The 17,562-nt window shown below is 37.4% G+C and overlaps 1 protein-coding gene across 2 annotated transcripts in view; it reads right to left on the bottom strand.

The window, feature by feature from the left end:
- PRKCI (protein kinase C iota) overlaps positions 1–17,562 on the bottom strand; it is an 80,527-nt gene that overhangs the window by 45,933 nt on the left and 17,032 nt on the right. Inside the window, exon 1 of one of the 2 annotated variants that reach the window (XM_059920512.1) lies at positions 207–336. The exons of the other annotated variant lie outside the window; for it this stretch is intronic. Coding sequence (XP_059776495.1) covers positions 207–315 — 109 coding nt within the window. The 5' untranslated portion in view covers positions 316–336. Of the gene's footprint in view, positions 1–206; positions 337–17,562 lie in introns of those variants that run through there. 2 annotated transcript variants of the gene reach the window in all.

The following is a 17,562-nucleotide window of genomic DNA, read 5'->3' as shown; positions in this document are numbered from 1 at the left end:
AGGAATATTACTCAGCCATAAAAAAGAATGAAATAATGTCATTTGCAGCAACATAGATGGACCTAGAGGTTATCACACTAAGTGAAGTCAGACAGAGAAAGACAAATATCATATGATATCACTTATTTATGGAATCTAAAAAAATGATACAAATGAACTTATTTACAAAACAGAGATAGACTCACAGACATAGAAAACAATCTTACGGGGCTTTCCTGGTGGCGCAGTGGTTAAGAATCCACCTGCCAATGCAGAGGACATGGGTTCGACCCCTGGTCCGGAGGATGCCACATGCCGCAAAGCAACCAAGCCCATGCGCCACAACTACTGAAGCCTGCACGCCTGGAGCCCACGTTCTGCAACAAGAGAAGCCACCAAAATGAGAAGCCCCCGCATAGCAACGATGAGCAGCCCCTGCTCGCCGCAACTAAGGAAAGCGTGCGTGGCAATGAAGACCCAACGCAGCCAAAAAAAAAAAAAAAAAGAAAACAATCTTATGGTTACCAAAGGGGAAGGGATGGGTGAGGGATACATTAGGAGTTTGAGATTAACGGATACACACTAGTATATATAAAATAGAAAAAAAAAAAGAGGAAGCAAATTTTGACACATGATACAACATGAAGGAACCTAGAAGACATTATGGTAAGTGAAACAAGCCAGTTACTAAAGGACAAATATTGTATGACTCTACTTCAATAAGGTACCTAGAGTAGTAAAATTCACAGAAACAAGGTAGAATGGTGGTTGCCATTTGCTGGGGGAGAGAGGAGAATGAGGATTTATTGGGTAAAGAGTAACTTTATAGGGTAAAATTAATGGGTAAAGAGTTTCAGTTTCGGAAGATGAGAAAGTTCTGGAGATGGATGATGGTGATGGTTGGACTGGCTCTATCACTATATTAACTAATAAAAAGCCACAAAGTGGTGCTGTGCCAGTTCTAGGTTTCCACCTTATAAACATCTGGCATCTTTTGCTTTTTGTGCTTTGGGGAGCCCTAAGTCACCATGTAAGAAGTTCAGCTGCCTCTGAGAGCAAAAGCCCCGAGACTACACAGAGAGAGAAAGAGAACCTACTATGCTAGCATCCCAGGTGAGCCTCCACGTGACTTCAGACCCAGCTGCCATCCAATGGCTACTGCATGAGAGACCTCAAGTGAGACCAGCAGAGCCAATCAACTCACAGAAGTGTAAAAAGACTATAAAATAAAAGGGTGGGGTTTTTTTAAAGCCACTAGGCTTTGAGGTGATTTGTTATGTTACAAACACCTTCCTGCCACCTTTCAAGTTGAATCTTGAAATCCTGTGTATCTTACAAGACCCAGGACAAATGCCACCTCTTCTGAAAAGCTTTACTTGAGGGGGTAATGTTTCACATTTTTTAAAAAATGCTAGATATAATCTACTAATTTTTAATAACAGCTTTATTGAGATACAATTCACACAGCATTCAATTTACCCATTTGAAGTGTACAGTTCAGTGGTTGTTAGTATATTCACAGAGCTGTGCAACTACCACCATAATCAATTTTAGAACATTTTCATAACCCCTCCTCAAAAAAACCCCTTCCAATTAGCAGTCACTCCCCATTTCCCCCCAACCTCTCCTTCCACTGTCAGACCTAGGCAACCACTGATTATTTTCAGTCTCTACAGATTTGCCTTTTCTGGACATTTCATATAAATGGAATCACACAATATGTGGTCTTTTATGTCTAGATTTTTTTTTGCTTAGAATGTTTTCAAGGTTCATCTAAGTTGTAGCATGTATCAGTACTTCAGTCCTTATTTATTAGTGAATAATATAGTAAATATTCTTGAACTGAAATATTTGTGCTTGAATAATTTCTCATGATAATTTCATAGAAATAGAAATGACTGGCTCAAAGCGTGCCCATTTAAAATTTTTACAATTATTTCAAAATTTGGATAGTAACTCCAAAAAGGTTATGACATACACACTCAACCAACAGTGTGTTTTTCCTAACCCCTACAGGTACTGATTAAATTTTAACTATTTTCTAATCTGATAGGTGAAAACTGATGTCTTATTTTAAAATCTTTGTTTCTTTAATTATTAGTGATCCTTGAGCATTTTTGTCATTTATGAATTAGCTATTTCCACCTTTTTAAGTAGATTCTTCATCTATTTCTTTTTGGCTTAATTATCTTATATTAGAGATAAGCAATCCTTTGTAAATGTTGCGAATATTTTCTCTCAGTTATTACTTCTATATCTGTGATTATGATGTTTTTCAATATAAAGAATTAGGAAAAGTCTTCCGTCTTTACATTTCCTTTTTCAGAATTTTCCCATTTATTCTTTTTTTAAAATTAATTAATTAATTTATTTTTGGCTGCATTGGGTCTTCGTTGCTGTGCAGGCTTTCTCTAGTTGCGGCGAGCGGGGGCTACTCTTCGTTGTGGTGTGCGGGCTTCTCATTGCTGTGGCTTCTCTTGTTGCGGATCATGGGTTCTAGGCGTGCGGACTTCAGTAGTTGTGGCACGCAGGCTCAGTAGTTGTGGGTCACACGCTGTACAGCGCAGGCTCAGTAATTGTGGCAGATGGCTTAGTTGCTCCGCGACATGTGGGATCTTCCAGGACCAGGGATTGAACCCGTGTCCCCTGCATTGGTAGGCGGACTCTTTAACCACTGCACCACCAGGGAAGTCCCCCCATTTATTCTTGAGCATTTATTTTTCCAGATGAAATTGCCAGTTTTTAAAAAACCCTATTAGAATTTTTGGGGGGAACTGTGCTCTTTACAGATTGATCTATAGGGAGTTTACTTTTTATATGTTCCTTCTCCCTAACCCATTATTCAGGTTTTATTTATGGCACCCAATTGTTTTTGGGTTTTTTAACATCTTTACTGGATTATAATTGCTTTACAACATTGTGTTAGTTTCTGCTGTACAACAAAGTGAATCAGCTATATGTATACTTATGTGGGTTTTTTTTTAAGTTTTCTTTACATGGTTTCTATGCATTTCTTTAAAGTTTATTCCTAGATTTGAAAAAAAAATTTATGTTATTACATGGATGAAATCTTTTCTTCCAATATACTTTCTGACTGAGTATTACCTTTATAAAGGAAAGCTATTCGTTCTCTCATACACTAACTTTATATTTGTCTTAGTGTTGTTGATATCTTAAGAGACTAGTTGAAAAATAGGTCAATATGATTCAACCAGATTGCATAGATATAGCATTTTTATTTATTTATTTATTTAATATTTATTTGGTTGCACCGGGTCTTAGTTGCGGCAGGCAGGCTCCTTAGTTGCAGCTCCAGGGCTCCTTAGTTGTGGCATATGGGTTCCTTAGTTGCAGCACATGAACTCTTAGTTGCGGCATGTGAACTCTTAGTTGAGGCATGCATGTGGGATCTAGTTCCCTGACCTGGGATTGAACCCAGGCCCCCTGCACTGGGAACGCAGAGTCTTATCCACTGCGCCACCGGGGAAGTCCCAGATATACCATTTTTAGATCAACACTCAGTACACTGATAATAACAGGTGTTGGTGAGGATGCAGAGAAACTGGAATCCTCAAACACTGTTAGTGGGAATGTAAAATGGTGTTGCTGCTTTGAAAAACAGTCTGGTAGCTCCTCAAAAAGTTGAACATTTGTTACCATATGACCCAGCAATTCCAGTCCTAGATATATATCCAAGAGATATGAAAACATATGTCCACACAAAAAGTTGTAACCAAATGTTCATAGAAACGTTACTCATAATAGCCACAAAGTGGAAAACAACCCAAATGTCTATCAATTGATGAATGGATAAATAAAATGTGGTATCCATACAATGGACTATTAACCATTAAAAAAGGATTAAGTATTAATACTTTATATATCATGTCTAGATTAGGCAAATCTATAGAAACAAGAACTAGATAAGTGGTTACCTAGGTCTGGGGACAGTGGGGGAAGGAGTTTGGGGGAAATAGAGAGTAACTGCTAATGAGCATGGGGTTTCTTTTTTGAGCGATGAAAATGTTGTAAAATTGATTCTGGTGATGGCTGTACACTCTCTGCACAAATATACTAAAAACCACTGAATTGTACACTTTAAATGATAAATTATATCTCAATAAAGCTATTTAAGAATATTTAGTGCAGCATTTTTATAAAAGTGAGTTCGATAACAAAATAATATTCCAGCCCAAAAGCAAAGCCTGTTTTAACTTGCCTCAAAGAAATAAAGCAATTCTTTTATACAGACTCACTTTCTCAGTTATGCAAATTTCTCCCAATTTGCCACACACATGAAAGTGTAAGTCACATAATTACACTCTATTTTTTGACATAGGTTTTAAAGAATAACTTTCACTTCTATAGAAGTATATTTAAGTGCAGGCCAAAGTTTAAAAATAGAAAAGCAACATAAAAAAGAATAATGAAAATTTCACATTTCAATAAGTGTGCAAATTACTCTTCCACTTAGAAAAATAAGCCAGCTTAAAAAAAAAAGAAAAACAAGCCAGTTGACTAAATTAATTCCAAAGAATGAAACAGTCAAAGAATTCTAGGAACAGAATGAATCTGAAATATAATGAATGTTTCATTTCTAATTTTCCAGATGAGGGACCTGAGTCCATGCTGGCAAATACATTTAAGCTCACCTCAGATTGTTTTCTAAACAATGAGAAATATTATATCTTTCTCTCTCTCTCTCTGTCTCTTTCTCTCTCTCTCTCTCTCTCTATATATATATATATCTCACACATGAATGATATCAATGAATGCCTTATAAGCATCTTGATTTTTAAAAAATTTAAACACTAAATCCAATTTTCTCTAGACTCACTAGCTGCTTTCAATGTCCTAATGGCCTATTTCTACAAAAATTTCCAAAAAAACTTATAAGATAGAACCAAATTCAACACCCAGCAAATTATGACTTCCACAGTTCAAGTGGCTTCTGCAGTTAGGATGATTTTACTGCAGTAGTATGAATTAAAAAAACCCAAACCTTAACGACCTCACTTTCTGAGCAACCTCAGGTAAACCACTTCTTTAAGATGGCCCCTGATTTCCTTACTTGCAGAAAAAAGAAGAGATGAGACAAAAATTGAGTAAATGCTATCTGTAATGGACTGGGAGTATCTTAACAAAAAGGAACTTCAGGGACTTCCCTGTGGTCCAGTGGTAAGACTCAGTACTCCCAATGCAGGGGGTCCTGGTTCAATTCCTGGTCAGGGAACTAGATCCCGCATGCATGCCGCAACTAAGAAGCCCACATGCCACAACTAAGAGTCCACATGCTGCAACTAAGAAGTCCGCATGCCACAACTAAGAAGTCCGCATGGGACTTCCCTGGTGGTCCACTGGTAAAGAATCTGCCTTATAATGCAGGGGACGCGGGTCCGATCCCTGGTCAGGGAACTAAGATCCCACATGCCGCGGGGCAACTAAGCCTGCATGCCACAACTACTGAGCTCGCACGCCTCAACTAGAGCCCATGTGCCACAAACTACAGAGCCCATGCATCCTGGAGCTCATGCGCCACAACTAGAGAGAGAAAACCTGCATGCCACAACTAGAGAGAAGCCCACGCACCACAATGAAGAGCCTGTGCACCGCAACGGAAGATCCCGCATGCTGCAACTAAGACCTGACGCAGCCAAAAATAGATAATAAATAAATCTTTAAGAAAAAAAAAAGAAGTCTGCATGCCACAACTAAAGATCCCTCATGCCACAACTAAGACCCGGCACAGCCTAAATAAATAAATAAATAAAACAGAAAAACAAAAAAGGAACTTCAGAAATAAACACAAAACAACACATTCAAAATACATATAAAATGAACAACTAAATTAAGAAAAGATCATTGAAAAGATTACAAGTCTCTATGAAAAATAAACACAATTCTGCATCAGGATGATAGGATTATCGATGCAGTTTTTGAAGTTTTCTTTATAACTTTAAAACTTAACTTAATATTAAATTCTTAACTGGCATATACAAGATATCAAAGGTCTAGAAAAGCCTTTAAGGAGTTGTGTGTTGGAGAAAAATGTTGTATTCTCAACTCATATCAACCTAATTAGATGGTTACATGCTCCTGGAGCAAAGGAAAAATCAGCCAGACATTACAAGCTGTATATCATCTAGATAAATGTCATATAAAATAAATTACGCTCTTAGGAAATGCCTGAGTCAGGACTTTAAAAAGGAGCATCAAAAATCTCCCAAAGAGGTGTCCTGCAGTACTTTACATACAGGTTCTTTCCCAGGCTCCAGATCCCATCACAATTTTCTCCTATGTTAAAACAAGGGCTATATTACCTACATTGCAAAGATAATGGCAAAACTAAAGATCATATATTTAAAGTGACTCATAGTATGCTTGGTTCATTACAGGTGTGGCTTTTAATATTGCACTTTGATTAAAAGCCATGAGTGGAATTAACCAGTGTTAAAGGTATCATAATAACCATATTTTAAAAAATGAATTTTTCTCTTTTGCTAGATATTGTCTTTTTGCCAGGCCAGCATCTGCTTGCTGTTGGTTGAAACCTAAGCTAGGTCAAGTATCTGCTTTCAGTATGTACCTAGAGATTGATGCTTTTGAAAAACCACAAGGAAGTGTGGAAGTAAAGTTAATCACTGACATTGCATATACTCAAATCTGTTTTGTTTTTATTGGACTGAATGTCTTTGGTTCAGGTATTACCTTTTCAGGCCAACTGCTTAATGCCTGATAAAGCAGGACACATAACTCAGAAGCAGAACATTCCATGTAGAGTCATCATGAAACAAAAATGAGACAGAAAGCTATGTTTCAAAGCCCACTCAATTACTAAAGTCCAAATTCATATCCTAAAAAAGGCATACACCCAGAATGAGATCTGCTCAGTTCAACGAATTTAAAGGTAATGAAATCTGTATATTAACCAGCAGGCCTGCTCTTTTTTCAATGCTTTTACCTTTTCTTTTCACCTATAAAAACAAAGAAATTAGAGCGGTGGACCTCAAAGCATTTGGTAAATATGCAAGATCCAATTATTTATGAGATAACTTCACAAGGTGCTGAACATGACACACATATATAACACTAGTTATATTAGGTAATTTAGCATATGGCTGAATTCAGTGCCCCACATTTGAAAGAATCAACACAGCCTGAAACCAAAGTTGGCAACGTTTAATATTTGCCTGAGACAGCACCTTCCTGATAGATGATAGATAGATGATAGATCTTCCTGATCTTTGAGCCTGCCACAGATTTATAGATTCACTCTCTGCTCCCACCAAGACCTTCCTACTGCCATCCTGCCTCTGAATACTGGGTTCAAGACACTGTATGCCACTTCTGAAAGTCACAGCACTCCCTAAAGGGTTGCATTGCTTAAAATGTAGATTTGCAAAAATTTTCCAAGAATAATATGGTATTTAGGTGGTCATCCTTTCAATATTAGGCCCCATAACAGATAGTAATAGACTTCTGGCTTCTTGCTTCCTTTTTCTGGGAGGTGGAAATCAGTGGTTACAGAAGCATGTGCTATTCTATCAAGCTGCCCATCCTCAACTTCCACTTCTGGAGAAGATAAACTAACAGGAACTGGATTTAACCCTCCTCCTAAAACAACAGAAAAACTAGACAAAATAAATGAAAAAAAAAAGGTTCCAGATATTGGAAATCAAGCAATGAAGGATCAACTGTTTCCAAGTAACTTAAATGGTTATTTAAGTTACTATTTTTGAGCATCCCAGAACAAAGCTCAAAAATATCTATACAAATACAAATATATTCAACATCCAATAAGGCAAAAGTCAAAATGTCCAGAATCCAATAAACTATAAGCAGGCATGTGAAGAAGCAGGAAAATATGACCCATAACAGGAGAAAGATCAATCAATGGAAACTGACCCCAAACTGACACCAATATAAGAACTTGTAAACATGGACATTAAAAGAGTTATAATTATATCCAATATGTTCAGAAGCTATGGGTATTGAGCATGTTAAGTAAACATGGAAGATATTTTAAAAGACCCAGATTTAATGTCTAGAAATAATGCTACAATTTCTGAAGTGAAAAATGCTCTAGAGGGAATCATGGTGGATTAGACATTGCAGGAGAAAAGATTAGTGAACTTGAAAACATAGCTATAAAACTATACACAATGAAATGCAGAGGAAAAGACTGAAAAAGGAAAAAAATAAAAGAACAGAGAGTTAGTGAGCTTTATGACAAGTTTGAGAAGCCTAATATACATGTAACTGGAGTCCCTGAAAGAGGAATCTGGTGACAGAAAACAGTATTTGAAGAGATAATGGCCAAAATTTTTCCAAATTTGATGAAAACTATAAACCCATGGATCCAAGTAGATCAACAAATCTCAAGACAAGAAACATGAAGAAAACTGAACTAAGGTCCATGATTATCAAATTGCTTTATCCAGTGACAAAGAGAAAAATCTTAAAAGCAGCCAAAGAGACACATTACATAAGAGAAACAAAGGTAAAGATGACAGCAGATTCTGCATCAGAAACAATGCAGTACAAAACAGTGTACTGAATGAAAAAAAATTATCAACCTATAATTATTTACCCAGCAAAATTATCTTTCAAAAACAAAGATGACCTCAGGAATTCCCTGGCAGTCCAGTGGTTAGGACTCCACGCTCTCATTGCCCTGGGCCTGGGTTCAATCCCTGGTTGGGGAACTAAGATCCCACAAGCTGTGTGGTGTGGCCAAAAAAAACCAAAACCAAAACCAAAAAACAAACCAAAAAAAAAAGCAAAAAAACAAAGGTGACCTAGAGGCAAATTCATAGACAAATTCATAGAGACAGAAAGGCAAATTCATAGAGAGAGAAAGTGTAAGTGAGGTTACCAGGAGCTGGAGGAGTGGGAATGGAGCTGGAGGAGCTGGAGGAGGGGAGTTATTGTTTGATGGGTACAGAGTTTTTGTTTGAGATGATAAAAAGTTCTGGAAATGGGTAGTGAGGATGGTTGCATGACATTCTGAATGTGCTTACATGTCACTGAATTGTACACTTTAAAAAGGTTAAAATGGGGACTTCCCTGGGTGCGTAGTGGATAAGATTCCACGCTCCCAGTGCAGGGGGCCTGGGTTCGATCCCTTGTTGGGGAACTAGATCCCGCATGCATGCCACAACTAAGAGCTCGCATGCTGCAACTAAGAAGCCCACGTGCCACAACTAAGGAGCCCATGAGCCGCAACTGTGGAGCCTGTCTGCCGCAACTAAGACCGCACACAGCAAATAAATAAATAAATATTTTTTTTAAAAAAAGGTTAAAATGGTAAAATTTTGTGTTATGTATAGTTTACGACAATTTTTTTAAAAAGAATTTTAAAAAAGGAATATACTAGTTCTCCATCTACATGAATAAACCTCAAGACATAAGGCCCAGTTAAAAAAAAAAAAAAAAAAGGGAAGTTTCAAAATATGTGCTGAATAATGCCACTGATATAAATTTAAAAGCACATAAAAGGAATTCCCTAGCGGTCCAGTGGTTAGGACTCAGCGCTTTCACTGCAGTGGGCCCGGGGTTCAATCCCTGGTCAGGGAAGTAAAATCCCTCAACCCGCAGAGCATGGCCAAAAAACTAAAATAAAATAAATAAAAGTACATAAAAACACTATACTTTGTCATGTATACATATAAAAAGGTGACAGATTAGTGGTTGCTTGGGGGTGGAGGGATAGGAGTGCGAAGACAGCTTAGACTATAAACTTATTCTATGGTAGTAGTTGGCTCTTACAGAGGGAAGGAAGACAATGCAGCTGGAGATGGGGTTGCCAGCAAGAAGGACAGAACTTCGCAGAGACCAGAGCATGCTTGAGAGCATGTCTGAGAGCCCTGGTGCCCTGCTGGACTCCTATGGTCTCTCTTGCTTCACCTCTCAACACATCCCCACCCCACCACTGCAAGGGGTTTCTCCCAGGTGGGCCCCAGTCTGATCCTTTTGCCTTTCAGGCATCACCACAGCCTGGTATATAAATGATAGCAGCCAGAATTTACTAGGCAGAATGTCTGGGGCATGGAGCTGGGGCAGAGGCCAGAGCTAAGAGAAGTGCTTGGGGACTTCTCAAAGTTAGCTATCTTCTCGTGGGGTCCTCTACCCGCTGGGAGTACAGAAAGACTTTCCAGGGACTACCAGGCATAGACAGTTTTTTAAAGGTATCCATCACCTCAACTTCCATATAAACTCCTTTCTAAAAACCATCTGCCTGAGAACATGCCTGGACTGCAGTACCCCATATCTCATCTCAAATTTTTCTTTTCCTGTTTCACTAAAAAAAAAAAGCATATATACCTACCATATGATCTAGCCATTCCACCTCTAAGTATTTACCCAAGAGAAAAGGAAATATATATTCATACAAAGACTTGTATGTGATTGCCACAGCACCTTTATTTATAATAGCCCAAAACTAGAAACAAACTCAATGTCCATCAACAGATGAACAGATAAACAAATTGTGGTACATCCACATGATGGAATACCACTCAGCAAAAAAAAAAAAAAAAAAAAAAAAGAACTACTGATACACACAAAACATGTATCAATAATTATGCTGAGTGAAAGAAGCCAGACCAAAAATGCAAACTAATCTATAGGGACAGAAAGCAGATCAGTAGTTGCCCGGAACGGAGGAGCAGGAGTGAGGAATTGCAAAGCAGAAGGAAATATTCAGGGGTCATAGGTATGTTCTCTACCTTGCTTGTGGTGATGGCTTCCTGGGTGTCAAACTTCATCAAATAGTATACTTACAATATGTACAGTTTATTGTACGTTAATTATATCTCAATAAAGCTATTTTCAGAGGAGAAGTAAAGATACGGAAAAGCGAAAAGAATTCATTACCAGCAAACCTCCACTGCAGAAATGTTAAAGGAAGTTCTCCAAACAGAAGGAAAATACCAGTTACAAAACAAGATCTGCTCAGAGGTGCTCGGATTTTCTTTCTTATTGATGTTGATTTTCATTTTTGAATTTTCAGGTTTGGAGCCACGATACTGCTATCTAAATAACTGAAGTTACACTGAATATACATTCAGTCAAAAAGTTCTCCCTCACTGTTTCTTTCTGACATGATTACCGCTATCAGTGCATAGTGCTGGGGATTAAAAACAAGTATGAAGAATGATTTACTATTTTAGTTCTTAACATACCAGCTAAAATTACACCAGACTGAAGATGTTTGGAAAACATCACATCAGAGAAATATGTTTCTTGCCATCCTAAGTATGGTTTTGTTGCATCTTGGCACTCTATTTTTCCCCCCATGATCAAATCAGATTTTATAATGCAAGTCAGGAAGAAGCTTAACCTCCCAGAATCCAGAAACACTCCATGCTCTTTATGGCAAAGAAAGTTTATACTCATTTGAAATTTCCATGAAACTCACCTACTAGAGTCAACAGGACATGAATTAAAGAACTATATCCAAATAATACCCTCTCCCACTCTGCAAGTCACCTATATTTTCAACTGTTTCCCTCACATAGTCCTTTACAGGGTGTAAAAAAAAAAAAGGAATTCACAAATGCTATTGGCAAAAGTATAACAAGGGGTACAATATTTTTGGAGGTCAATTTGGTACCACCTATCATCAAGGACACATTCCATTTCAGGGAATTTACAAATAATATAGTACAAGTGTCCCCAAAATACATGCACAAAGATATTCCCTGCACCAGTATTTTTGACAAACTGCAAACTATCCAAATATCCATCAAAAGGGGATTAGTTAAATAAGTTATGGTACAACATTGTTATATAATACTACATAGCCTTTAAGAGGAACGAGATAAATCTACATGCACTGATATGGGGAATATCCTGGTGGTCCAGTGGTTAGGACTCCACGCTCTCACTGCTGAGGGCCTGGGTTCAATCCCTGGTCAGGGAACTAAGATCCCACAAGCCGCATGGTATGGCCAAAAAAAAAAAAAAAAAACCACGGATATGACAAGCTATCTACAAGATGGTAAGGGAAAAAGCAGGTTAAATAACAGCTTGTATAATATTAGTCTATTTGTAAGACAGAAAAAAATTGTTACCCTATCCCTTCTGTTGTATATTCACAGAAAGAGATACCATAAATTCGTTCATAGCAGCTATTTCTGGGGGTCTGAAGACTTTTTCCTTCAAATAAATCAATATTTTTGTTAAAAAGCATGCATTATTCTCAATAAAAACTTTAACAAGAAACAAAATACCCAAAGGCTAGTGACAGAAATTACTAGTGTCTAGTAAAAGAGAAGTGACACAGTTAAGTTTAAACCGGGTATTCAGACCCTGAATAAATTAGAAATTATAGAATTAGAAATTTAGAAAATACTCAATATTAGATGTAATATTTTTAAAGCACATCCTTAAGGAAAAACATTCACACTTATGTAGGGAACTAAAAACTCACATTTACCATGCCCTGCCCCACACTCTCACTGCATATGAGAACGAGGATATGATTGTTACAAAATACTATTCATTCTAAAATGTTTAGTTAGATTAAGCAAACCAGTTTTTCCACATGCACATCAAAACAAATCAGTAAAACTAGTTTTGAACACAAAGAAAAAGAATGGTTGTCATAAATCTGTGTAAAGAAATGAAGTATGATCTTTATTTGCTCTGATATAAAATCCCACAATTAAATGTTTAGCTTCTAGAACAATGTTTCTCATAAACAGAGAAATCAAATTATAGTCCTGTCTTCCACTGATCCTAGAGGAAATTTCTTCTCCATATAAGCATGCCCCAATGCCTACATGGCTAAAAATAAAGATGAAAAATTACAACTGAAAAATAATTGCAAGGAGCTCAAAAATAATTACTACTGGCTCTGTAAGCCTAAAATTAAGAAAAGACTGGTATCAGAATTCACCAGTGTAAAAAGGATCACATGGGAATCAACAGACCTTAATGAAAAGTTTAACCTTTACTTGAATGAGGCAAAGGCTACAGTTTTATAGTTTCCCCAGAAAATTAGGACACTTAATAGCTATTTAGAGATAAAGAACTATGAGTTACACTATAAAAGGATAAGGCTGTTTCATCAGAGAATTAATTTAACTTACTATGTGAATCTGTTAATTAAAATACACTATTAGGTTAAGAAAAAACAGAATAAACTACAACTCCTAATGCTTAAATCTCCAATAACTGACATAAAAGTAACTGTGGAAAGGCTTGCTACCAATTCACAAATATTTTTTGAGCATGCTACTACTGAGTACTGCTCTAGGCACTGGAACTCCATGGAAAAGACAGGATCTCTGCTGTCCTGGAGCTTACATTCTACCATACAAATAAGATACAAAGTGAATAGGGGTTAAGAGGCTTCTTGGAGGACATGACATTTGAATTAAGACCTGAATGACAAGAAAGAGACAACCATGAGGCAGTCTGGGAACAGAACTCTCCAGGCAAAGACAATACAAAGTATAAATGTACTATAAAAATGTTAAATGGACTGTCTCTAAACCAATTTCTTTTAATAAAACACATTATCTAGGGAATTCCCCAGTGGTCCAGTGGTTAGGACTCTGCGCTTTCACTGCCGAGGGCCCGGGTTCAATCCCTGGTCAGGGAACTAAGATCCCACAAGCCGCGCAGTGCGGCCAAAATAAATAAATAAAATAAATAAACTTCTGAAAAAAAAAAGCATTATCTAGTGATTCCTATGTGTACTACAGTTTGAAAACCACTGAATGAAAAGACCCTAAGTGGAAAATAAATGCCATGAAATTATCAGGACAGGATTAAAATAAAAATAACACTGGCTCGGGTAAGAACCAGTTGATTGATGCTAACTATATTCTTTCTTCTTTCTCTTTTTTTTTTTTTTTGGGCTCGCTGTGTGGCTTGCAGGATCCCAGTTCCCCTACCAGGGACTGCACCCGGGCCACCGCAGTGAAAGTTCCGAGTCCTAACCACTAGACCGCCAGGCAACTCCCTATGCTAACTATATTCTATGCACGGTGCTAAATTATATAGTCTCATTTTCAGGCTGACGACATACTGTGAAATATCCACACCATTTATAATTAACAATATTTAAACAAACCTTTAGATAGAGAAGGTCAAAAAGTAGATGAATAGATGAGAAAACTCAGCTTACTCTTAAGTAGTACAAAATTTAAAATACAAATCTAGCTAGCTAGATTTTCAAAAAATCTGAGGCTGGTGAAGGCAAGAGTGAAGGGATGCTCTCATTCAATGTAGTTGTGCCATAAATTGTTTTAACTTTCTTAGAGAGCAAACTGTCACTATCTACCAAAATCTACAATGTGCATATTCTGCACATTTGCTACAGAGAGAGTCCCATACAACAGCACAAAATTACATATAAAAATGTTCATTATATACTACTTATAATAGCCAAAAACTGGAAACAGTCCAAATGTCTGTCAATAAAAGAGTAAATAAATCATGAAATATCTACAATATGGAATATTATGCAGTGTTTAAAAAAAAGGTAACGATGTAAATTGATGCACACTGAAATGAAAAAACATCCAATACATAATATAAAAGGAAAGTACTGCTTAATGGTTCGTATACATTTTTTGTGTGTGTGAAATAAAGTGTGCTTATAAGTGATGTATAGAAACAAGAAATATTTTTATATGCATAGAATATATCTAGAAGGATATATACTAAGCTGTGGTTTCCTCCCTTAGGACTAGGATTGGTGAGGCAAGAGAGAAGATAAAGGGCAAAGAGAAGACTTCTTTTTAAATTTCATGATCATCTCTTTTTTTTCCCAAACAGTAAACATGGATTACTTTAGAGAAACTTTTAAAAATGGCCTTAAAACATGAAAATGGGCTTCATAGCTTGAAGCTGGAATAATATCTTTTCAGGGCTCTTCATATCACGGAACACAGAAATGGCCAGCCCCAAATATTGAGCTAAATATTAAAATGACATTCCTTAAAATGAAATTCCATTGGTATTACAATTAATAGAAAACCATTATACAAAACTAGTATATTTAGGCATCTTTCAACTACACTTCAATGACATTCCATCATGTAAAATAAAGTCTAATGTGGTCTGCAAAGCCTTCTGGGATCTAGTCCTATGCTTCTCAAACTTTAATACTCATGCAACTCACCTGTAGATCCTGTTAAAATGTAGATTCTGATTCAGTAGTCTGTGATGGGGCCAGAGAGCCCCCTTTTCTATTAAGTACTACAGACTACACTTTGAGTAGGAAGGATCTAGCCCAAGTTCCTTACCACTCCCCATCCTTAACTTTTAAAATTAATTAATTAAAAAAAAAATTAGAAACTAGTTTTATTTTAAGCACCTGTCCCTCAAAAGTCATTTTTAAAAAAAGTGAATTAACATCAAATCTCAATTTTTAACAAGCCCTTTTGGGGCAGCAATAATAGCCCTTATGAATAATCAGCATCCCATCCGAATAGTAACTGATTAATATTTTAATTACTTTTTGGGAAAAGTTGTCTCTTAAAAAGCAGCATTAGCGTAACTAGGCTCCCACGGCTTCTGGTTAACAGGTTAAATACAAAAACCCTACACCACCTCCAAAGTTCCCACCACAACCCACAAAGCTGCCAGATCCACCTCCACGACCTCTTTGCGATCTGCAGACTGCATTTCTTGTTTAAAAAGGGCCTTTCACTTCACAATTATGCCCGTTAATAGTGTGGTATTTCTGAACAACAATTTTATCAACTGTATCATGATCATCAAAAGCTACAAAAGCAAATCCTCTCTTTTCTCCACTCTGCCTGTCTTCCATGGTTGAAAGACCAACTTCTATGGTTTCAATCTTGCCATACTTTTCAAAGTAGACTCTCATATTCTTCTGTATCTTCTTTAATACCACCAACAAAAAGTTTCTTCACTTTCGGAAGGGCAGCAGGCTTTACAGAATCCTCTCTAGAAACAGCTCTCTTTGGTTCCACTAAACACCCATCAACCTTGGGGCGGTCCTGCACTCACTGCTGCATCCACCTCTTCAATGCTAGAGTAAGTCACAAAACTAGAGGTCCTGGGACGTTTTGTTTGGGGGTCTCTCATCACTGCACAAACTGTAAGTGTGCCCCATTTCTCAAAATGTTCTCTTAAACTATCATCTGTAGTTTCAAAGCTCAGACCTCCAATAAGCAGTTTTCTCAACAGCACTGGTTCCTTTGGATAATGGCCCTCCTCCTGGTGGCAGCAGGCTGGGAGTGACCTGGTGGTGGTTTTATCTCCATTCTGAGACCAGACTCACCTCTTCCAACTCCGGTTCAATATGGGACTGCCAGAAGGAGGCCTCCCCATACTTTCAATTTAGTGAATTACTGCTCTTCCCACACACACCATGTTCTTCATACCTCTGTGCCTTCTTATATATTATTCTCTTTCTGGTTCTCCCCTCACCTACTCCACTTCGAAAACTTTTACTCTGTTATACGTTTAGTTCAAACTTTGCAAATATTTCAGGCATATGCAGATGCTGTTTCTTTTGTATTCTGAGGCCCTTATGCATTCAGGTTCAACTGTCACTTTTGTTTTTCACATGTCCATCTCCCTGTGGAGTTTGAGAATAGAAAGTATCTATCCTCAACACACACATATTCAATAAATGTTTTCTGAATCAAGTTTTTGCCACCACCTTTGAAATAATGGTTGTCACAATCACTTTTACACTTTTTTTAAAACATTTTCTTTAAAGAATATTTTCTGTAAAGTACTGTCAAATTATTGAAAGTAATGTCTTAAAATATAAGGCAACATATATTCAAAATTAAACTAAAATGTAACACTATTTAATGAGATGTTTACCTTATTGCTGGGAAAAAGTCACATTAATTTCACTATATTTAAGGGTAAAAAGGGCAAAACAAAGTTGTACTCTTTGATACTCAAATAGTTGAAGGAAAATAAGAATGGCATCAAATTTCTAACATACCTTTCCCTCCTTAAGTTAATTAGGACTTTCATTACGTTTTAAAAACAGGGCTTCCCTGGTGGCACAGTGGTTGAGAATCCGCCTGCCAATGCAGGGGGCACGGGTTCGAGCCCTAATCTGGAAGATCCCACATGCCATGGAGCAACCGAGCCCGTGCGCCACAACTACTGAGCCTGCGCTCTAAAGCCCGCGAGCCACAAGTACTGAGCCCACGTAGCACAACTACTGAAGCCCGCGTGCCTACAGCCTGTGCTCCGCAACAAGAGAAGCCACTGCAATGAGAAGCCTGCACACCACAACAAAGTGTAGCCCCCGCTCACCACAACTAGAGAAAGTCAACGTGCAGCAACGAAGACCCAATGCAGCCAAAAATAAATTAATTAATTAATTTTAAAAAGACAAAATGGTACCTTAAATCAAAAGCTTTTGACAAAATTCAACACCCATTTATGATAAAAGCCCTCCAGAAAGTGGGCACAGAGGGAACCTACCTCAACATAATAAAGGCCATATATGACAAACCCACAGCAAACATCACTCTCAATAGTGAAAAACTGAAAGCATTTCCTCTAAGATCAGAAACAAGACAAGGATATCCACTCTTGCCACTATTATTCAACAGAGTTCTGGAAGTCCTA

This window comes from Balaenoptera ricei, chromosome 4, assembly GCF_028023285.1.
Source record: "Balaenoptera ricei isolate mBalRic1 chromosome 4, mBalRic1.hap2, whole genome shotgun sequence".
Taxonomy (NCBI): domain Eukaryota; kingdom Metazoa; phylum Chordata; class Mammalia; order Artiodactyla; family Balaenopteridae; genus Balaenoptera; species Balaenoptera ricei.
The sequence above is the reverse complement of the archived record's forward strand: the minus strand, read 5'-3'. Positions and strand labels throughout refer to the sequence as shown.